Genomic DNA, 24,253 nt, shown 5'->3' with positions numbered 1-24,253 from the left:
GATGTTAACACTCGGTAAAGTAAAGTAAAATAGTGCCTGTCAGATAAGATGGTCCAAAAAAGTGTAATTAAGTCTTTTTTGCGTGGTTGATAACATCTTTCCAATGATTACTAAGTTTGTACCCATCATCACGGTTGAAATTATGTCTGTGTTTGTATATTTGTATGGCTTCGTGTACAAACATTTGATGGTAGCCGGGAGGTTTGCAGAGAACCTTGGTCTCGGAAAAGACAATTTCATGAGAGACACTTGCTCCAGAGTCGCCGCCTGTGACAAAAAGAAATCGCCAGAAGTGGGGGCGGGGCCCGGTGAGCACGCCCTCGTGACGCAACAGCCCGTAAGCCCCTCCCCCCCAGTACCTTCCCCACCCCGACGCCCCCCTCCCCCCACGAACACCACCAAAGACAAAGCTCCCCCGTAATAGCCTTAACAGACCACCACTAACACCACCACTAACAACAATCCCACCATTAACCACCACCACTAACAACGCCACCACCAATAACAACCCCACCACCAATAACAACCCCACCACCACTAACACCCCCACCACCACTAACACGCCCACCACCACTAACACCACTACCACACCACCACTAATACACAGCTCGGATCCACTCCTCTCGGCTGATCTCCACACGCGATGATGATGCTGCTTCTGCTGCTGCTCTCTCCGCGCCTTTCGACCAAACTGCCAGAGGCAAGTGGGGGGCGGGGCCAGGGGACCACGCGCTTCGTGACGTCACCGCCTTTCAACTCCTCCCCCCCCATACCCCCCGCCCCCCCCCCATACCCCCCCCCATACCCCCCTCCCCCCCATTCCCCCTCCCCCCCCCCATACCCCCTCCCCCCCCATACCCCCTCCCCCCCCATACCCCCTCCCCCCCCATACCCCTCCCCCCCATACTCCCTCCCCCCCCATACCCCCTCCCCCCCATACCCCCTCCCCCCCCCATACCCCCTCCCCCCCCCATACCCCCTCCCCCCCATACCCCCTCCCCCCCCCATACCCCCTCCCCCCCCATACCCCCTCCCCCGCTGCTGCTTCCGCTTCCGCCGGGGCGAGTGGCGCCAACTTCTGAAGCGGTTCGCTGTCTGGGCCTCCTCGAGGTCCACTCAGCCTGAAGGTGAGAACCTCGCGTGGCGTGGACACCTCAGCAGTGGCGGGGGAGAGACAAAGGCGGCCCACAGCCGCGGGCTTCTACACAGCTGCTGGGCTCACGGCATCGGTTCAAGCAGAGCCCGGCTCTGCTGCTGCTGCTGAGGCACTGAAGGTGGAAACCGGCCCAGAGTGGCGCTCGAGTTGAGCCATTGCTGCTGATGAGAGGCTGATGGGATGAGTCAAAGAGACTTTGTTTAATCTTTGCAAGGAAGGGTTTATTGTGAAGGAGGCGAATCGCCTGCGGGCGGAGGAGGCCTCCCCTAGACGCCGCTAATTATGGTATTTGGTCTACTCTTCCACGCTGATCTACACGTGTTGGAGCAAGGTGGGCGTACCCACACTTTACCCCACCACATTGCGGGTGGTTAGTTCACTGCATTTGCACTCCAGAGGTGCAGGTTCGATTCCATCGCTCGCACACCCACCCACCCACTCGCTTGCCCACTCACCAACTCACCCACTAACCCATCTATTCACCCATCCACAGGGACACGTGGAGACACACGGAGACACATGGACACACGGGGACATAGAGCCTTGATACAGTGGTTGTGTAGGTGGTGTTTGAGTAGCAGCATCAATGTGGTTGTTGTGGTTATGTTGCTTGTTATGGTTGTGGTGGTTTTGGTTGTGGTTTTGGTTGTGGTGGCTGCGGTTATAGTTGTGGTTGTATCGGTGGTTGTAGTGGAGGTTTTAGTTGTGGTGTAGGTGGTAATGTTGGTTGTTGTTGTGCTTTTGGTTGTGATTATAATTGCGGTTGTGGGGATTATATTTTTTGTTGCTATAGTTGTGTACGTGGAGGTTGCGGTGGTTATGTTATGGTTGCTGTGGTTATAGTTGAGGTTGTGATGGTTGTAGTTATAGCTGTGGTGGTTATGTTCTTGTTGTTATACTTGGGTTTGTGGTTATATTTGTGATTGTGGTCAAAGTTGTGATGGTTATGTTATGTTTTTGTGGTTATAGTTGTGGTGAAGATGGTTATGTTGGCTTTCATGGTTGTTGTATATGTAGGGAGCGGTAGAGTAGCGGTTCGCACGCCACGCCACGGACCCGAGGAAGTTCGATTCCCGCTCACGGCCAACACCAGTGACGATCATCTGAACCAGTCCAGGGCTTCCCCTAGCCAACTGTGCTAACCGGAGATGTGGTTATAGTTGTGGTTATATTATGGTTGTGGTTATAGTTGTGTCCATAGTTTTAGTGCGGAGAGTTGTGGTTGTAGATATGGTTATAATTGTGGTTATAGTTGTGGGTGTGGTTATAATTGTAGTTGTTGGTTTTAGTTACAGTTGTGGTTATAGTTGTGGTTATGGTTGTGGTTTTATTTGTGGTTATGGTTGTGACTGTGGTTACATTTGTGATTGAATTTGTGGTTCTAGTTGTGGTTGTTGGTTGTGGTGGTGATGCTGGTGCAGGTGGTGGGTTGGAGGCCACGTTCTGTGTCCCCTGCCCATGCGGTTCCAACAGCGATGGCTCCAGCCGGCACTGTCGCCCCTGTGCTATGTGGGTCACATGAACTTGTCTCCCAGCATGCCTTGAAGTCATCATTATAGGAGCCCTCGCCTCCTCCACGCACTCTCCTCCTATCTCTCCCCTCTCACCTCCACGCACTCTCCTCCTCCACAGACTCTCCTCCTGCCTCTCACCTCCTCCCCGTGTCTCCCCCTCTCTCTCTCTCTCCCTGTGTCTCCCTCCTCTCTCTCCCTGTGTCTCCCTCCCCTCTCTCCCCGTGTCTCCCTCCCCTCTCTCCCCGTGTCTCCCTCCCCTCTCTCCCCGTGTCTCCTTCTCTCTCCCCGTGTCTCACCCACTCAGCCACCCACTCAGCCACTCAATCACTCAGCCAACTGACTCAATCAGCCACTCACTCAACCACTCAGTCACTCAGCCACTGACTCATTTAGCCGCTCACTCAACCTCTCACTCACTCACTCAACCACTCACTCACACAGCCACTCATCCACTAACTCAGCTATTCACTCACTCAGCCACTTACTCACTCAGCCAGTCACTCACTCAGCCACCCACTCAGCCACTCACTCACTCAACCACTCACTCAGCCACTTACTCACTCAGCCATTCACTCACTCAGCCACTTACTCACTCAGCCAGTCACTCACTCAGCCACCCACTCAGCCACCCACTCAGCCACCCACTCAGCCACCCACTCAGCCACCCACTCAGCCACCCACTCAGCCACTCACTCAGCCACTCATTCAACCACTCACTCACTCAACCACTCACTCAGCCACTCACTCAGCCATTCAGTCACTCACTCAGCCACCCACTCAGCCACTCACTCACTCAACCACTCACTCAGCTGCTTAGTCACTCTGCTACCCACTCACTCAACCACTCACTCATTCAACTACTCACTAACTCAGCCACTCACTCCCTCAACCACTGACTCAATCACTCACTCAGCCACACTCTCATTCAATCACTCACCTAGCCACCTGCTTATTTGTTTATTTTACCAGGTAAGGCCCATAAGATATATATCTATTTTTCAGACGTGACCTGGCCACATATTATTGCCAAATTAAGTGGCTTTTTACGTGTAAATTTATATCAGCAACTATAAATGTGGAGGGACAAATAGAAGAGCCAGACATAAATTCACACGACAAAGGGGAGAGTGAGAGAAACATGTAAACTCCAAATATACAACAGGCATCAGGGTCGGGATTGTTGTATATATTGTCTTGAAAAATAATAAAAATCAAATGAAAAATGTAAAAGGTGTAATTTAACAAAATTAGGTAATTATGTCAATGTATGCAATGATGCTAATTAGGTGCGGCTTTGTTGTCTAGGGGTATTACTAATCGTGATAATTGTCAGTGATGTGTAGGGTCTGGGTTCATATTTGTCGTGTCACTGGGGTCTAAAATAGGCTGGTAGGGTGGGGTTATAATGGCCAGGTAGGGTGGGGTTATAATGGCCAGGTAGGGTGGGGTAAAATGGCCTTGTCAGGAGTCCACCTCCTCCACCACCAGTTCCACCTCAACCTCCTCTACCTCCCACCTCCTCGCAGGAACCCACCCACTCATCCAACCATTCAATCACCCATCCACCTACCCACTCATTCATTCACCCATCCACCCACCAAGTAACTCTACCACCCAACCACCAACTCACTCTAGCACCCACCAAATCACTCTCCCACCAATGACCCATTCGCCTACCCACTCATTCAGGACGTCATGGGACAGACCTAACAGGTGCCATGGGGGTTGACTGCTGTGCCACGCTACGTGCAGGAGGAGGAGCTCATCACTTGAATGTGACATACAGTGACCTCACCACTTGAATGTGACATGCAGTGAGTGATCTCATCACTTGAATGCGACATGCAGTGAACTCACCACTTAAATGCGACATGCAGTGATCTCATCACTTTTTTCACTAAAACACTCACTAACTCTCACACTCAATCACTCTCTCATGCACTCACTTTCATTCATTCTCACTCTCTCCTCACTCTTTCACTAGAATACTCACTCTCACTCAATGTCACTCTTTCACTAAAACACTCACTAACTCTTACACTCACTCTCACTCATACTCACTCTCCCATTTACTCTGACGCTTACTCAAATTCACGAACTTTTTCACTCAAGTCTCACCAGTCACACCACAAATCGTTGGGGGGTCACGTGGCCACTCGTTGAGCGGGAGGGGTCTGAGGGTCTGACGCAACAGAGATAGGGGCGTGGCCATAGCCGTGGAGGTGTGACGTCACTGCACGCGTGTACGGAGAAGGTGCAGAGGAGGTAACTGCAGTAGCAGCACAAAGAGCCGAGCTCTTGTTGCGATTATTTACGGGGATTGGAAAAGAGCAGGAGGCACGGTGAGACTCCATATCACACTCACCCTCTCACTAACTCACTCGCACACTCTTAAAGGCACTCTCACATTCACTGTCTCTTTCACTCACACTCACTCTTTCACTAAAACACTCACCAACTCTCACACTCAATCACTCTCACTCATACTCACTCTCACTCATACTCACTCTCATACTGACTCTGACATTCACAAACTTTTTTGCTCAAGTCTGACACGCACAGCACGAACCGTTGAGCGGTCACGTGGTCACTCGTTGAGTGGGAGGAGTTTGAGTGTCTGACGTAACAGAGATAAGGGCGTGGCCATAGCCGTGGAGGTGAGTGACGTCACTGCACGCGTGTAGTGAGACGTGCAGAGGAGAAATTGGCAGCAGTAGCAGCAAAAAATTAAACCGTAAAAACAAAGTTTTTCACTATAAATCCTTTATATGCGTGGCATCGGTTTTATTTTATTATTCATTTCTGTTTTTCTTGAGTAAGAGTTTCATTTTTATTACATTGGTATTTTAAATGAAATATAAGGAAAGTCGTATATAAGGATTATAAGGTTTTCAGTTTTGTATGATTGTTTATATTGTACATTTTTGTTGTTTTCTTGAATAATTTTCTGTGTTTAGGAAAAATATATGATTGTGTTAGTGAAATAATTTTTTTCCTAAAAAGTGGAAAATTTTGGAAAAAAATTTTCACAAAAATAAATTGTCAAGCACAACGAGTCTGTGCAAAATGTCAGCTCGATTGGATCACGGGAAGTGGATTAAAAAACGACCGAAAGATTTGCACGGTCGTAAGCGCGCAAGCAAGCAAGTGAACTTAATATGAAGGATTTAAAAATGGATACGTATTTCCCCCTTTCGTCCCCTCTGCTTTATCAATGTTGATTCCTGTCACCAAAGTACACTGATTTCACACTCTCTTCGATCGGCACAGTACCACCTTCGCTTATCATCGTCAGATTCATAAACTTGACGTCTACAAAATGAACAACTTTTTCTCAGCCACCCTAGGTGGGACTCGAACCCACAATCCCTGGCTTAGGAGGCCAGTGCCTTATCCATTAGGCCACTGGGGCTACATGTAGCATGATGAAAGGGTAAAAACCTATTACTATATTTTGCCACTGGTAAAGAGGTCTCATAGTGTAAATGCTTACCCCGAGCTCTCAATACTCTGATAGTGCACTGTATTTGAGTTGTACGCCTTTTGGCGTCATCTGGTCCAACACCAATGGAGACTAGGCTCTAAGAAAAGCTGTCTCGGGTGTGGACCAATCAACTTCAAGGACAGTGCATATCATTATCATCAGAGTTGTTTCTTTTTGTTCGCATTTTGACTGCTTGTGTTGTGGTTATTGCAAACATGATGCCTTGTATAAAGGTGTCAGTTTTTGTACCATTTGAAAGGGTAAAAACCTATTACTATATTTTGCCACTGGTAAAGGAGGTCTCATTCTTTACGGGGAGTGGAGACGAGGAGGAGGGAGCACAGTGAGACTCACGCTCACTCACTCGCACGCTGTCAGACTCGCTGTTTCACTCTCAAACTCTGTCTCACCCTCACTGTAATCACTCTCACATACTCTCTCATTCACTCACTCATTCTCTGTCACATGCACTCTCTCACTCTCCCACTCACTCTCACACTAACTCACTATCACACTCACTCTCTTACACTCCCGCTCAATAACTCACGAGTATTTACTCTCACGCTCACATTCACTATCTTACTCATACTCATTGTCTCACTCGCTCACCCACATGCACTCTCACACACACTCTTACTCTCCCGCTCACTAACTCTTACATGCATTCACATTCACACTCACTAACTCACACTCTCTCACTCACTTTATCATGCTCCCACTCACTCTCATTAACTCCCCCACTCATTCATTCTCACATTCTTTCATGCTCACTCACTCTCTCACTCACTCTGTCTCACTCGCACTTACTTACCCATCACACTTACTGTAACTCTCTCATTCACGTTCACACACATTCACTCTAACACTAACTCTCTCACTCTCCCATGCACTCTTACAACATCAATCTCACACTAACTTTCACACTCATTCTCACTTTCACTCTCCCTCACACACTGAATCTCACACTCACTAACTCTCAAATTCACTCACATTTACTCTCAATCACACATGCTCACACACTAACTCTGACACTCATCTTCACACTATCTCACTCTCAAACTCATGCACTCTCACACTCACTATCTCACTAACTCTAAAACTCATGCAGTCTTACACTCACTCTAATACTTACAAACTCTCACACTCACGCTCACTCACTCTCTCATAATCACTTTATACTTTCATGCAATCAGTCACACAGGGTTGGCATCGTACCCACAACTTCCTTCATCTAGGCGAGGGAGATAACATCTTAGTCTACATTATTGGAGGACTAGTCAACTGGTAGACTAATAGTCAACTGGTAGACTAACAGTCCACTGGTAGACTAATAGTCCACTGGTAGACTAACAGTCCACTGGTAGACTAACAGTCCACTGGTAGACTAATGCACAGGGACAAATGCCACTGGGAGTTCCCAATGGCTGGACCACGTAGCAACTTCGCCCCATATTGCCAAAGCCTGGTCTTCCTCACTATGGAACCCAGGGCCCTCAGCGATGTTGGCTCATTGCTTACTTGCTGCACTTTCCCCAAAAGATTGCTGAAGGTTATACCGGGTGACCTGCATCTTTGTCTGTGTGTAGATGGCCAAGGCTGAAGAGAAGGTGGGCTCCAGGAGCAGCATGCAATGGAGTGCGCTGCCCACATCGGACAGCATTGCCATCGCCAGTAGTAAAACCCCACGAGGTGATAGATATGATCAGAGAAGTCATGGTGGGGGACGTCATGGTGGTCACAGTTGAAAACAAAAACAAGCATGTGAATGGCTATGGAATAAAAATGTCGCGAGGCAGGGTGGCACAGCAGGAACACTCCTCGTGCATTTCTCTTTGGAGTCGGGATGATTTCCCCCTGCTCTGCATGGGATTCCTCCGGGTTCGCCATTTTCCTCCCACAGCTAAAGAAAATTATTCAAACATCCCAATGCAAAAAAAAATTAGTGTTAGTGATTATATGCAGTCCAGGGACTCAGTGGAGCTTTCTTTGGTAAACAAGCATCGTATATTTTATTATCATTTCAGCAGGAAGGGCCCAATAAGTGGCTAGGCTATGTTTCTTGGGTGTCCTACGATCGTATGGATGTTAAACAAGTCTTCATGACAAAAGCGCGGTTTCATACAGTAAGGGAAATAGTATTTGATCACCTGCTGATTTTGTACGTTTGCCCACTGACAAAGAAATGATCAGTCTATAATTTTAATGGTAGGTTTATTTGAATAGTGAGAGAGAGAATAACAACAACAAAATCCAGAAAAACGCATGTCAAAAATGTTACAAATTGATTTGCATTTTAATGAGGGAAATCATTATTTGACCCTCTCACTAAGAACGATTTCTGGCTCCCAGGTGTCTTTTATACAGGTAACGAGCTGAGATTAGGAGCACACTCTTAAAGGGAGTGCTCCTAACCTCAGCTTGTTACCTGTATAAAAGACACCTGTTCACAGAAGCAATCAATCAATCAGATTCCAAACTCTCCACCATGGCCAAGACCAAAGAGCTCTCCAAGGATGTCAGGGACAAGATTGTAGACCTACACAAGGCTGGAATGGGCTACAAGACCATCGCCAAGCAGCTTGGTGAGAAGGTGACAACAGTTGGTGCGATTATTCGCAAATGGAAGAAACACAAAAGAACTGTCAATCTCCCTCGGCCTGGGGCTCCATGCAAGATCTCACCTCGTGGAGTTGCAATGATCATGAGAATGGTGAGGAATCAGCCCAGAACTACACGGGAGGATCTTGTCAATGATCTCAAGGCAGCTGGGACCATAGTCACCAAGAAAACAGTTGGTAACACACTACGCAGTGAAGGACTGAAATCCTGCAGCGCTCGCAAGGTCCCCCTGCTCAAGAAAGCACATATACATGCCCGTTTGAAGTTTGCCAATGAACATCTGAATGATTCAGAGGACAACTGGGTGAAAGTGTTGTGGTCAGATGAGACCAAAATGGAGCTCTTAGGCATCAACTCAACTCGCCGTGTTTGGAGGAGGAATGCTGCCTATGACCCCAAGAACACCATCTCCACCGTCAAATATGGAGGTGGAAACATTATGCTTTGGGGGTGTTTTTCTGCTAAGGTGACAGGACAACTTCACCGCATCAAAGGGATGATGGACGAGGCCATGTACCGTCAAATCTTGGGTGAGAACCTCCTTCCCTCAGCCAGGGAATTGAAAATAGGTCGTGGATGGGTATTCCAGCATGACAATGACCCAAAACACGGCCAAGGCAACAAAGGAGTGGCTCAAGAAGAAGCACATTAAGATCCTGGAGTGGCCTAGCCAGTCTCCAGACCTTAATCCCATAGAACATTTGTGGAGGGAGCTGAAGGTTCGAGTTGCCAAACGTAAGCCTCGAAACCTTAATGACTTGGAGAAGATCTGCAAAGAGGAGTGGGACAAAATCCCTCCTGAGATGTGTGCAAACCTGGTGGCCAACTACATGAAACGTCTGACCTCTGTGATTGCCAACAAGGGGTTTGCCACCAAGTACTAAGTCATGTTTTGCAGAGGGGTCATATACTTATTTCCCTCATTAAAATGCAAATCAATTTATAACATTTTTGACATGCGTTTTTCTGGATTTTGTTGTTGTTATTCTGTCTTTCACTGTTCAAATAAACCTACCATTAAAATTATAGACTGATCATTTCTTTGTCAGTGGGCAAACGTACATAATCAGCAGGGGATCAAATACTTTTTTTCCCTCACTGTAGGTGGTGATACCAAATTCGTTATCAGTCTGTTCTTCACATGTTACTGGAATACGGAACTGGTTAAAAATGCAATGAAAAAAAAACACGACCACATTGCTTAGTGAACAAATTAATAAAACGAAAATGTTTTATTTGACAAAGCAATATTATAATAGGACAATATTAATCATCATTGTTCTTATGTTTGCAGAAATCTTGAAGCTCTTTGGGGATTTCCTGACCCCCACCGAGAGAAGCGAGGTCCTCAACGTGAATAACGTCTGGTATTTCGGAGTCCATAACAAAGGCTTTGGCACTCAAAACCATGGCTACGATGATGTCTACAACCATTATGTCTCGGTACGACTCTCCTCAGGTCACGTAACACGTGGAGAACACACAAAGTCTGCACACTGACAAACACCATAATAATCTGCAGAACAGGCGGACAACATACCCTACACATTCACACTAACTCTTACACATGCCACACATATATTGCATCCATACTCAGTGACTGAATGAGCAGTGACTGGATCAGTATACTTAGTTGATGTGATTGCACCGCAGGTCGAGCATGAGCATCTCCATTTCCGATATGAGGTGCTGAAAAAGGTGGTCGGACCTTACAGCCAGATCTTCAAATGCCGTGACCACAAGACCAACACCCGAGTGGCTGTGAAGATGTGGAGACAGTCATTCAGGTAAGACTTCACAATGTCTTGCATGGAGAAGTAAATCAATTCCATATTTACGTGGGTAGTGTTATGGTGCTCATATGTGTGGGTTTTCTCTGGATTTATGTTTAACTTCTTTCGCGCCATACGTAGCCCACTGTTAATCGCAGATGCGGTGAAGGACAACTGTCTTTGAGAGCGAGCGACAAACTGTTACAAGGGTCAATTATTGTAATTAATATGAAGCTGTGGATTTCCGCTGTTTAGTGCCGAGGAAGACCACAGCCAGTGGATGGAGTACCACATCTTGCTCCAACTTCAGGGCTGGGCCAATGATGATGTCAACGTTGTCAGAATCCTCGACTTTTTCACCTTCAGGGGTCACAACTGCCTCGTCATGCAGCTCATACCGAAGTACGTACCCTGCTGTCTGAGCAGAGACATGTAAAGCTGGCTGCTCTACTCCATTTTCTTCTCCAGCCTTGCTAATTTTTCGATAGCCACACCGACAACCGTCAGTGTGACGGCAGTGGTAACGCTCGTGCATCATTCCAAGAGCTTGGGTTTGATTGCTGACTCGGATAAGTGTCTGTGTGGAGTTTGTTCTCCACTTGTTCTGCATGGAATTTATCCCCATTCTCCGCATTCCTCCAATAGCGAAACACTCGCACATAATTTAATTGGCATCGGCCAAATTTACCAGTGCTGAGAAAATACCTTAAAAATAACTCAGTTGGGATTACACGTAGGAACAATGTCACCCCGACAGGAGAAACTTGGCAGGACCCTCAGGAAAAAAATGTTTACATTTAGTGAGGCTTCCATGGATAAACGAGTATAATAATTGTTGATAATTGTTATTGCTTACTCAGCTCTTTAAAGGATGGCACTGACTTTGTGTTGTTGTCTCCTTAACAGAAGACGTCTGTTAAGTGCAATTGATTGCACGGCACCCCAGCACATTGAGATGACAATGGTGAAACTCTTCACCAAGTCCATCCTCAAATTCCTCATTCATCTCCATGCAAAGGGAATCGTGCATGGGGATATCCAGCCGGTGAGTGGACACCAGGTTCCGCACAACTGCAGCATTAATTTGAGTTCCCGTTCGGGGCTCGTCTTCGTAGAACCTATACCCATTGATCAAAGCGTTAATGCATCTGCTCTGTCCAACTGTCAGTAGCTGCGGGTCATGATAACTGTCGTACAGAGGGTTATATATGGGTGAAACTTGAGTTTAAAGTTTTGTTGCTATTAGGGACTCGCACTAGAGAAAAGCAGACATGTCGAAACAAAGCATTGCCCAAATCATGGAGACACAAACCAGTGCAAGTAAAAGGACGCTTTGAAATTAAGCAACTGTGCTTTAACCTGACAGCTGCCCACCTGTTTCCATGCTGCTCATGCGCATGAGAATGCGTTACCAACTTCATGCATGTGCATGCTTCTGCCTAACTAACACTCACAGCTACAAGCTCCGTTCGGCCCTCTTGTAACAATCGTCATACAGGTATGATAAGAGCGCCCTCCTTTACGCCGGGCACCCCAGAGTGCTCTATATGAGATTAGAGATTGGAATAATCTCATCTAAATACATTTGAAAGGGCATCCCAGTGGCATCCGTCAGAAAACATTCTCTTGAGTTGCGATGAATAACCTTGGCAAAAGCGTGTCATCTCAGATTCCCCTTTTAATATTTATTGTGGTATTTTGCTACATGACCAATCTGCTGCAGGCTGAATAGTTGTGCATGCCTGTAATCCAGCACTGTAGAGCCGCAGGTTGGTGGATCACACCAATGGTGTGAAACATCATCTGTGGCCCCTCCTCGTGCCTCGGAGTGGTTCTCTCTCTTCCAGATAGAGTGAATACTGCATGGCATTGGCATATTACAAGTTGACATTATTTATCATGACCTCTGAATGTGAATATCTTCTGCTGCCTATCGTCTAGAGGAACATGTCGATTAAAGAGCCTGGGGCAGGGACCATCCGGATGATGAGTTTTGAAAACAGCTTTTTGGTGGGACGCCAACGTGAGTCGTGAGTGTGTGGCTGAGTATGAGAATGTGTGTGTATGCAGTTCAAGGAGCGGTAGTGTAGTGGTTAGCACACTGCATTACGAAACTGGTGACCCAGGTGAGAGTGGCGATTTTCTGAACTGGTTGTGAGCCTCCCCTAGGTAGACTCAGTCTCAAATGAGTACCTGGTGTGGTGTGTAAACAATGCCACTCAGGAGACAAAGGCGTGGTGCAGGCCACCCACCCCCCTCAAGTGTCGTTTTGGACTTCATAGGTGGTCACTAATTGCACCTGCCCCAACAATGTCTAAGGCTACACGGGGGAACTTTTCTTTGTTTATGCAGTGAGGAACCGTAGTGTTGGGGTTAGTCGACAGCACTACAATCCTGGTGACTGTAGTAAAATTTGCGTTCATGAATATCTGAACCAGTCCTGGGCCTCCCCTAGGTCGACTCAGCCATAAATGAGTACCATGTGCGGTGTCTAGACACCACCAGTTTAGAAGACAAAGGTGGCTGGGCGTGGTGCTGGCCACCCATCTTCGTGTGTGTTGTTCAGGCCTTCATTAGGTGCTCGCTAAAAGCAAATGCCAGATAAATTTGTTAAAGGCTATATGGGGCCGTTTTGTGTGTGTGCACACGTGTTTGCGTCTCTTCACCTGTGTGTGCATGTGTCTAGACCTATGGGTGAGTACATGTGTTTGTATACATGTTGTTTCGTGCCTGTGTGTTGCTGTTAAAGGCTTTATTGGTTATGTTTGTATTTTGTAATTCACAGGTTCACAGATCTTTGGTTCCCCTGCGTACCTTGCCCCAGAGGCATACCTGGGCCACATGTCATCTTTCCCGGTTGACATGTGGGGGCTGGGGTGTACAGTGGCCGAGTTGGCTACCGGGCGCATCCTCTTTCCGGCCATCAACAAACACGACCAGCTCCCGTGTTATATGGAGGTATTGCCCACACAGCAGTAACACTGACAATTCCGTTATTGAGTGATCAATTTCATGACCAATTTGCTCTTGAAATCGCGCAACTCAGTCATTGCTTCTAACCATGTTTTTCACTTCTCATCGAGTATTTCCGCATCAAGGGTATTAAAATAATATTCAGAATTGGTATGACCAATTGAACATGCGACAGGAAATACTTCCTTACAATTCCCTGAGCAGACCACTTGAGTCGTCTCTTCTGTGAGAAAGAGGCGTACGACTGCTCGCGACTGGTTGCATGGTTGTCCACACACAAGCTACTGAGTTGCATACAACCGCATGATAGAACCAATTACTCAGGCGTAGACCTGTCAAGGTAACTGTGAGCGGAACGCATAGATTTTTAGAGCTGGTGTTATGACTCGTGATAGATTATTGCATGAGGCCACGGATTGGCCAAATGTAACCCTACACCACCTGCAAATAATTTGAATTGTCAGATGAACGAGCATTTATCGCGCCAATTATTGTTGTTTCATCTCAACTGCTTGTAATGAAGAAAATTCTCACAACCATATAAGCAATTTCAAATGACGCCACGGGACCCATTACCTCCGCTGTGAATGAGGCAGATGGTGCATAGTATTTTGTGGTTTAATACCGCAGTAAAGACCAGGGCAGTCACTGGGATTGATCCGTGAACTTCTGCAACGTGCGGCGTTCGCGGTTTTGCTGGGCCATGCCAATAACACTGCCCCGTGCCTGCATGCGAGAACCATCGGGAGCGGTAGCCGAGTGGTTAGCACCCTGACCGTGTGGTGTTGAATGTTGGACCAGTCCTTGGCCTCTCAAATATCGACTCAGCATTAAATCAATACCTGGAGTGATTTGTAAAATAGTTGCTGTGGTGTGGCCTTGGGTGCTGTGCCATCATCAGTAGGTGTTCACAAACAGAACTTTCCACACAAGTGTGTCAATACTGTATGGGTGATCATTGTCTCTGTGTGAATTGTGTGTAGATCCTCGGGATGCCTCCTCAGAATTTGATTGATGACGCGCCTGAGAGAAACAAGTACTTTGGTGAGTGAAGGGGCGTGCGGGGGAATCGTGTTAAGTTTGAGGGGGAGCTGGGTCCGTTAAGAGTTTAGTGGGGCATTACTTTGTATATTCAACTACTTCCACATGTGTTATGGCAGTCAATATGATTCGTAATGCATTTTTGGGGAAGGGTTAGGCCTCATGGTGATCTGCCCAAATTTGTGTCATTAAGGTTCTCCAACCACCCGACAAAGGCAAGCAAATTAAAGTACCATGAGTGCAAGCGATTAAAGAGACGCCAGTTGTGATTATAATCATAATTATTTTTGTTGAATCACCTGTAATGTGAAGGGTAATGTTCAAAACCACGTTTAACAATGAGATCAGACGTTTTTGGGATGCTGCAGAGGCGAGGAGACGTTACCTCCCTCACCTGCAATGCAGAAGATCGTAGCGTAGATCCCCATTCTGGTTGCTGTACATTGCGGGAACTTATCTTCTCCCTTTTGCCTGGTCGCCTCTTAAAAAGAGGCAATAGTTCAGTGGGCTTTACCTGGTAAAAAACAATGTTTTGCTTGAAAGAGGTTAAATCAAAGTTAAAAGAGCTTTTCTTTTTTACCTCTAGGATCTATCATAGTTAATACTTATTGAATGCACTTGGTATTTGCACTATCATTCTTAGAACGCAAAGCTATCACAAAGGATGGTGCCTGCTGTGTTTCACAGACACCGTCTGCAGTCATTTTTCAGTAGCGGGCGTAACACCAGCATGATAATCTTATGACTTCACAAGGTCTGTAACGTTCTACTTTAAACCAAACAGCGCAAAGCATCGTATGGTTATTACTGAAGTAATTACTGAAGTAATAACCATGGCGGCTTGCAGAATTTGAACCATGAACTTCTGCAACAAGCGGTCAAAGTACTCCCACTGGTCTATGTCATAGCACTATAAGATTGTGTTTCTGCGTTGTGGGTGTACAAGGGTGCTGTGGTTTGTAATGATGTTTTACCTGGTCTGCATCATCCCTCCAGATGGTTCAGGGATGCCTTTGATGTCCGGACAAAGCAGGGTCCCAGGCAGTCACTCCCTATACCTGGCACTCGGGAGCCAGGACTCGGAGTTCCACGACCTCATTAGCCGCTGCCTGGAGTAAGAACCCCCCCCCCCCCCCCCCCACAGAGTGGTTTTTCCCAGTCAGTCACCTGGTAAAAAGAAAAGAGTTTAATAGTTTAGCATCACTGGCGAATGCTCCTCTTTGATCACTAGCTCCACTCTCTATTCTGATTATTCTTTATCTTCCAAGCCATATATCCCATTAGACAACCTTGTCCATAGACTTGCATGTAAAAACATGCACTTGCATAGAGACCCACAGACTCACATACACTGACATGATCCATACACGTGTAGTGACTCAGTCGGAGACAGGGTTCTTAAGGGACCTTCCTTATTCCACACGTCAGGAAACCACATGTGCCCCGCGTGTCTACGCGCTAGTCACACATCCATGTCCTTGACGGCACTACCTAGATGGAGCAGTCTGCAGGCTGCCTAGCTAGCGGCGTCAAAGGTGGTCGGAGACTGCGGCGACGAAGGTGACGAATGGCGACAGAGCGTGGGGATCCACTTCCAGCAACAGCCCCGAGCTCTCGTCCCGGGCCCCCTTTTATCCCCCTGGCGTGGCCTCGCCCCGCCTCGCTACGCCCTCTTTCTCGAACCTACTAGTGGGTTCTCAGGCTTCCAGATCGATTTCTTCCTGGGCTTCTTTTTAGATCTCCCGCTGCTGACGTGTGTACTGCCCCCTGCTGCCAGTACCGCTTTCTTGTCAGCAGCCCGCGTTATTACACTACACGTGTATAGAGAGACCCATAGACTCTCATACACTCACATGGTCCATACCAATACCGCCATTTGCCCCTAAGTGATGGTGATGTGACCATGACGCTTGTGCCAGGCTAGGTGCACTTTGAGACGTGGAGTGCCTAAGGCTCGCTGACTGTAGGTCATGGGACATACCCAGCAGGTGCCATGGTTTGGCTGACTGAGATGACTGACACATGCACCACTGTACCTCCTACTGTGCCAACTTACTGAATTTTAGCCGCCTGGCGCTCCACTAAGTGTTGTGAGCATCATTCCTCTGCCCTCCGAGGGCGGCTGTCTCCACCTGCCCAGTAGCGTCCTTCATGAGCCTCCTCCAGAGGCCGATCTTGACACTGCAGGTAGCAGTCTTCGGCAAGTCAACTCAGCTCCACATCCTCTCGTACCGCATCAGTCCATCTCTTCTCCAGCCCGTGTCGTGCCAATTTATCCCCCTCGATGCAACCAAACAGAAGCTGCTTGGGTATGCGGTGGCTGGGCATGCGGGCTACATGACCGAGCCAATCCAGCCTTACCTGTCGGAGGAGCTCACTGATGGGAATGTGTCCAAATCTTTCAAGAATTTGTGAGCTCCTCACACAATCCAGCCTGGATAAACCTAGGATGGATCGAAGGAATGCCAGCCTAAACGTTTATAACAGGCACAGATATTCCTTTAGAGGGTTCCACGTTTCACAAGCATAGAGAAGAGAGGGCATGACTGTGCCCGAGAAGATCTGAAGCTTCGTGTGGAGCGACAAACCAGAAAGCTTCCACACAGCATTGCTCAGCCGATAAAAAAACGACGCCCAACTGCTGATTCAGTAAGACCTCTGCTGTCAAACCGGAGCTGGTCATAAGCACACTGGCCAGGTATGGGAAACTCTCCACTCTCTCCACAACTGTTCCATGACCAACGGGGAGCTGAGGGGGTGGAGTGTTTGATGGTACAAAATACCCATGCAGGTGCTTAGTGTTGGTGGGGCTGATGGTGAGGCCCCACCTCTGAGTGGCAATCTCCAGGTTCAGCAGTAGTGCTTCCAACTCCTCCTCTGAGTGAGCAGCAATCACCAGATCAGCATACATTACATGGTTGACCAATAGCGAGCCATTACTCGACCCCAACCAGTCTCCCATTTTCTCTGTACCAGATGGAAATTTCTCCGGTACAGCCATCAAAGGCTCGACAAACTATGTAATGCGGTTGTAAACGGCCCTTCTGAGGTGCCGTCAGGGGGGGAGGAGTTAGGTCACGTGGGGGGAGAGGGGTTGAGTATAGAAGGAGGGGAACCGGAAGAGCAGGGAGAGTGACGGGGAACCAGGAACAGAGGAAGGCCACGAAGGGCGAAGCGGGGTGTGGCGAGATCGCCACGAACACGGGGGAAGCGAGGATCGGCACCGTTGGCCAGCGGTGACCGACCCGAAGCAGCAAGGAGGCTGCAGTCAGCAGCGGGGCTGCACAGAGAGAGTGGGCAGCGGGTCTGCATACAGTGACAGCCAGAGGGTCTGCACATAGGGGTAGCAGCAAGTCTGCAGGGAGGAGGTTACAGTAGATGAAGCAGAGAGTCAGAGGGGTGAGGAAGCTATAATAGCAGTGAATAGCCGGGGGCTACAAATACAGGAGTTATAACAGAGTGCCGTGTGGGTAAAGACGTGAACCTGAATAAAGACACGAAGACAGAAAGAAGTGTTCGAGTCCTTTTATTACACTGGAGTCAGAAGTGAAACGGCATGGCGAAACAACTGAGGAAGAAGAATATCCCATCTCCGGCGTCGGCTTCATCATCGGACGACGACGATCTTCCTCCTGAGGTTGGCTTCACTTCGGCGGAGGGAGAGATCCGTGAGGGCCCGGGTGTGGAGGAGGTTGCCGCTGCGTCCGACCCATCTGCGTTGAAGGACGAAGATTTAAGATGGACCCGGATGGCGGAGCAACTGGCGACCCTAAAAACCGTCATCACGGAGTTGTGTGACCTTGTCACACCAAGGGCGGCGTTGGTAGGTGATGGTGGTGATCGGCAGGAGCCCGGGTCGTCTTCGATGGCGCCGCCATCGACCACGCGGCGTGAAGACGCCATCTTGGGCGTGGCGCACCACGGAAGGCGGGAAGCCGCCATTTTGGGGCCGCCACGAGGATCGTCCGCCATCTTGGAGACACCGCGTTGCGACGCCTTGCTGAACTTGCCGCCGGAAGAGTCGGTGACGGACGGAAGCAGGCCAAGGAGCCGCAGTCGTCACCTTACAACTGTTAAGGAGTTCTCCATCGGGGGCGATTGGAGTGCGTTCGCTTGTCGATTTTTGGCGGCGGTACGAACGGCAAGGTGGACGGACGCCGAGGCGCTGGAGGTGCTTCCGACTCTCCTTGACGATGAGTCTGTTCGTTTTTTTCGCTCTATAAAAGCTGCGAAGAAGAAAACATTGCGTGGAGTGTTCGACGAAATGGCGGACGCGTACGAGCCACCGGATGACGCCCATCGCCGCTTCGTGCAGCGGCAACGCGCACCGGAGGAGTCGCCTGTAGCGTACAGGGGCGCCGTGCTGGAACTCGCGATGGCCGCTTACCCGGAGACGGAGCCTGACCTGCTGGAACCTCTCATCTTGGGGAAGATGTTGGAGTTATCCCGGGATCTGGGCATTCCTATGCCGGCTTGCGGTCACGAGAAACTCACGTCCCGGACCGCGGCTAAGTGTTTGGACGCCCAGTTCAATCTCCGCCGCTGGAAACAAGTCACGGCGTGGACGGGCGGTCCTGTCGTCGATGGGGGGGCCGTAGGGTGGGACCCTACAAAGGCCGTGTACGTGCCGGATGCGACCGGCCCAAAGGAGCTGTCGGCCGCCTCCACTCCGTGGCCGGCTCGAAGCGAGCCGGGGCCGCGGGCTCCGCCGCCGGCGCGGCCACGTCGGGACGGGGTGCCTGCTGCGCGCCGACCCGACGTCGACTGTTTCCGCTGCGGCCGTCGGGGCCACTATGCCAGGGACTGCTGGGCCCGGGTTCCGGGGCCGCCCCAGCAGGAGGCCTCGATCGCGGACGTCCCAAAGAAAGACCCTCCGGCACAGACAAGCCGGCCGTGACAGCGCAGGGAGGAGGACCTTCCGCTTGTGGGACGCCGACCGGAGCCGCAGAACCCACGGGACCTGCAGCTCTTCCTATCCCTCCGCGGACGCGAGTACGGGATGTTTCTGGACGCGAGCGGGACAGTGGCGGGCCTCCAATGGCGACGGAAGAACTTGCGCCCGTCGCCCCTAAAACCCTTCCACGTTCCCGCTCGGCGGGTGGGCCGCCGACCGTCCGGGACGGCCCGGCTACCCGTACTCGCTCGAAATCCCTCACGTTTCGTTAGATTGTGTTGTGTTGTGTTATTGTTATAATGTTCTTCAATGCTTCGTGTCTTTTTGCGTGTTGGCCCTTTACACCCGCATTGCTTTTCAGGTTGCAATTCAGCCGAGGTCGGCTGGATTTTCTTTAGGGGGGAGGGTGATGTAATGCGGTTGTAAACGGCCCTTCTGAGGTGCCGTCAGGGGGGGAGGAGTTAGGTCACGTGGGGGGAGAGGGGTTGAGTATAGAAGGAGGGGAACCGGAAGAGCAGGGAGAGTGACGGGGAACCAGGAACAGAGGAAGGCCACGAAGGGCGAAGCGGGGTGTGGCGAGATCGCCACGAACACGGGGGAAGCGAGGATCGGCACCGTTGGCCAGCGGTGACCGACCCGAAGCAGCAAGGAGGCTGCAGTCAGCAGCGGGGCTGCACAGAGAGAGTGGGCAGCGGGTCTGCATACAGTGACAGCCAGAGGGTCTGCACATAGGGGTAGCAGCAAGTCTGCAGGGAGGAGGTTACAGTAGATGAAGCAGAGAGTCAGAGGGGTGAGGAAGCTATAATAGCAGTGAATAGCCGGGGGCTACAAATACAGGAGTTATAACAGAGTGCCGTGTGGGTAAAGACGTGAACCTGAATAAAGACACGAAGACAGAAAGAAGTGTTCGAGTCCTTTTATTACAACTACATGGACGAAAAGATGTTAAATAATGTGGGATGCAGAGGACATCCCTTTCGCACCCCAAGGTAAACAGGGAATGGCTCTGACTTCTGGCCACGTAGCTTTACCTGAGGTTGGCCACCATCATGAAGGCCCTTAATGTCCACACACTTACATAGAGACCCACAAACTTGCATACACTTACATCAGCCATACATTTACAAATAGACCAATAGACTCACATGTACTGACATGGTCCATACACATATAAAGACCCAGACTCATACACTTATATGGTCTCTACACTTATAGAGACCCATAGACTCACATACCCTTACAGAAAAGCCCTTAAAAGGAACATATATCGATATATGTATATCATGTATGTGGAGGTGGGCTCGTGAAGTATGCCACTGGGCAACGCCAGGCTACTGGGCAGTTGGAAGCATTGGCCCTCCAACAACAATTGAGGGTGGTGGAGCGATGTTCACAATGAGTGGAGCACCAGGGGGACAAATACATCAAGGTGGCACAGTGGGGAGAACAGAAGGTTCATCTGACAGTCATCACCAATAGTGGAGGATTTCTGCTTCTCTTTTTTTAATATATATAGTCAGGTCCTGCAATTTTTTAAAATCAGGGCTCTATGACACAATCAGCCACTATTGAGTCATGACATAGCCAACATCGTGGTATATTTGATTATTGCAACTCACTAGTCTAAGGGACGTCTGGAAAAAGCATTAGGAAGCTGCAGCATGTACAGTGATACCTCGGTTCACGAACTTAATTCGTGAACTCACTCTGGTCGTGAACCGAATTGGTCGTGAACCGAGGCACATTTTCCCATAGGGTTCAATGTAAATCCGGTTAATCCGTTCTGACCTTTTTCTTTGGTTTTTGAAGCACAAAAATTTGAAACAAATTACAATACATATTAGTACTGTATAGTATAGTAATGTATAAAGAGAGAACACGAACCTTGCTTGAGATGACTTCAGTAAGCACTCAAACGGGTGAACTGTACAATACAGTAAGTACAGTATTGTACAGTACAGTAGTACAGTACAGTGCTGTATGGGCTAAAAAGCACACCAAAAAGCAAAAAGTCACTGAAAGTGTCTTCACAGTACTCACAGTACTTCTTTCTGTGTCTCTTCTCTCCACGATCTTCCTACAGGAAGTCACGACCATGTGACAGCCTGGAAATAGCATTAAAATGGCAGCGGCTCCTGTTCGTGAACCGAAGCGGAGTTCGTGAACCGGAGCATATTTTTATGAACTTTTCTGTTCGTGAACCGAGTTGTTTGTGAACAGAAGCGTTCGTGAACCGAGGTATCACTGTACAACATTCTTTGCAAGATTCAACCATGTCCGTCCAGTGTTCACGGAGCTGCATTAGATTACATTTGCTGAACGAATATATTTTAAGGTCGCACTCATTACACACAAAATCCTTACCACAAATGAGCCACAATATCACTGGGAAATTCACTTTTAACTCTAGATTGAAAATTACATCTTTTTATAACTCAGTATTGAATGTAGTTTGTTGTCCTTCACCCGCACCTGCAATTGGCTATGTACGGTGCGAAAGAAGTTTAACATACACAGTTAAGTTAATGGACACAGTGAGAGAAAGAAATGCACATAAATCCTTACATCATTATCACCCTTACCACGTGTGCCACATATTTCTGTGTCTCAACAGATGGGATCCAGCTCTGCGGATGACACCAGCAGAGGCACTGGCGCATAGCTGGCTGAGGGATGAGGAAATGCCGAGGGATGAGGAAATGCCGAGGGATGAGGAAGTGCCGAGTCAGTGTGTGCCTCTTGTGGACACATCAATCCACGCAGAGGCATCCGCCAAGGAGGAGACGAGACAGTGGGGTGAGCCCCTGCAGAAAGAGAAGAAGCAGTCACGTCTGGTTAGTGCGTACAGGGCCGTATGCTCATTCTTCCGTGGCTTTAAGAAATGCACCGCATGCGACCGTAATGCTCATCCTGGGCGTGTACACATTCCACACACCGTATACACACGCTCGCCTAAGCGAATGCATGAGCAACTTCCGGTGCTAGCGTCAATATCAGATCGCATCTACTGAGTTTTTTTAACCCCACATAAATACAATAAAACCGCTCTTAACGACGGTAATTGGTTCCATGAATATGGTTATTAAGTAATTTGGTAATTAAGCAAGTACAGTCGACCCTTACACATCGCGGGGATTAGGGGTGCAGGCCCCCCGCATAAGATGTTTGGTCCCCTTGGCGAGCGAAGAGAGCACCTCCAGTTACTAAACTTTTTAAGTTATCTCTACATGTTCAGTCTTTGCGTGTCGTCTGATGGCTTTTGCGTTCTTTTAGAAAACTTTAACTTTTTACAAAATGTAACGTAAAAAATGTATTGTGTATATTTATGGTATTAAAAGATACAATAGATTAATGTTATACAGTACTGTACATATATTTTATGCATTTATGAGTTACTAAACTTTTTGTGTCGTCTGCTGACCTTCGCATGTCATCTGTGGCTTTCGCAAAACTCCCAAAAACTCCCCAAAAATTTCCATTTCATTTCTTATGCCGACCCCGCGATATATTGAAACCGCGATGGGGAATGTCGTGATGCAGAAGGGTTGACTGTAATTTAGTCATTAAGCAAGCATAGGAAAGACATGTTAAAGGCTTAATTTGTTTCCATAGCATCAAAAGTTACACCTTTTCCACCCAAAAAACGTACTTTATAATGTTTAAAAATTTTATATTAGCAAACAAATTTACTAACAACATGATAAACACAGAATATTTGAAAGAAACTTGGTTAATTAATTCATTAATATTGCTTTGTAATAAAAAATCAACAAAGTTGCATGATAAAGCGAGACAAATACAGCAATACTGTATAGAGTAAAACACAGTCTGCGATGACACGCGAGATGCGTATGTAGGCTGAACAAAGACTGAGGTGCATGGGTAGCATCTAGAAGCGCCTTGCATCGTGATGTTATGCCGAGGCAGCCATACAACCGCTTATTTCTACTCGCACGGCGTAGTTCTGTTCACTCAATCGCGTTATTAAAAGAATGTGTTCCTTAATACATTATTAGCGTGATCAAAACACGTTATAGCAGAACTGACTGTACACACTATACACTACACACGCCATACACATGGGACTAGCTCATTAGTGTAGTTAGCCCTACGCTGGGCCCTGCCATCCTGGTTTTCATCCGGGCAGTCCTCAGAGGATGACCTCGCCACGGTTTCCAGGACATGGAAGGGCATAGCTGAACCAGCATTTGAGAGCTGAGGTGGCCTGGTGATATAACAGATGAAGCCAAAAATGGCAAGTACCAAGGCCACCTGTTAACAGTTAAGATTAATCTTATTCATAGTTGTATAATTATCATTGTTGGTTTAAAAGACGTAATAAAAAAGTAAATATTGGTAATGTCGACTCAAACTCGTCTCTATGTCATGCAACTCGGAGTTCACATGAGGGGGGGGGGAGCGGGGTTTGGGTCTGGGCTTCACCGACTCCCCGTTGAGACCCACGGTGGGACTTGTGCCTCCTCATCATGCATAGAACAGTTCCACTCGGTGTGGACGCTGATGCGCAGTGGCCCCGATGAGTCACTATCGGGCATGGTCTGATTAAGGGCCCTTTCAATCAATCAACTCAGCCTCTCAACTTGACTACCGCTGTGATGTGTTTCCACACACCACGTGGTGCAGTTTTCTCCTCTGGTCCAACAGTGTCCATTCCCTCTACCGCACCTTTAGGCCCCAGGTGCCTCTCAAGAACCTCTATCAGCTACACAATGCAATCATGAAGCCTAGAAGCCTCACGCAACGCCATGAACGTGTGGTTAAGATGGTGATGGCTTTTAT

General features: G+C 48.4%; 1 protein-coding gene and 1 non-coding gene across 2 annotated transcripts; one reads left to right on the top strand and one right to left on the bottom strand.

Annotated features, from left to right (window-relative positions):
• The first annotated feature begins 1,070 nt into the window (after positions 1-1,070).
• LOC133363035 (dual specificity tyrosine-phosphorylation-regulated kinase 2-like) lies at positions 1,071-23,672 on the top strand. The gene is made up of 11 exons (XM_061582045.1): positions 1,071-1,127; positions 7,741-7,843; positions 10,068-10,216; positions 10,427-10,560; positions 10,801-10,947; positions 11,452-11,590; positions 12,487-12,568; positions 13,331-13,503; positions 14,502-14,562; positions 15,556-15,673; positions 22,068-23,672. The coding sequence occupies exons 2-11, from the start codon at positions 7,741-7,743 to the stop codon at positions 22,462-22,464; spliced, it is 1,503 nt and encodes a 500-aa protein (XP_061438029.1). The 5' UTR covers positions 1,071-1,127; the 3' UTR covers positions 22,465-23,672.
• Positions 6,010-6,082, bottom strand: TRNAR-CCU (transfer RNA arginine (anticodon CCU)). The gene has a single exon. It is a non-coding gene; the product is annotated as a tRNA-Arg (tRNA).
• Positions 23,673-24,253: the final 581 nt, after the last annotated feature.

The sequence above is a fragment of the Lethenteron reissneri genome, unplaced genomic scaffold (assembly GCF_015708825.2).
Source record: "Lethenteron reissneri isolate LAM-NWPU_2019-01 unplaced genomic scaffold, ASM1570882v1 scaffold_1639, whole genome shotgun sequence".
NCBI lineage: Eukaryota > Metazoa > Chordata > Hyperoartia > Petromyzontiformes > Petromyzontidae > Lethenteron > Lethenteron reissneri.
The sequence above is the reverse complement of the archived record's forward strand: the minus strand, read 5'-3'. Positions and strand labels throughout refer to the sequence as shown.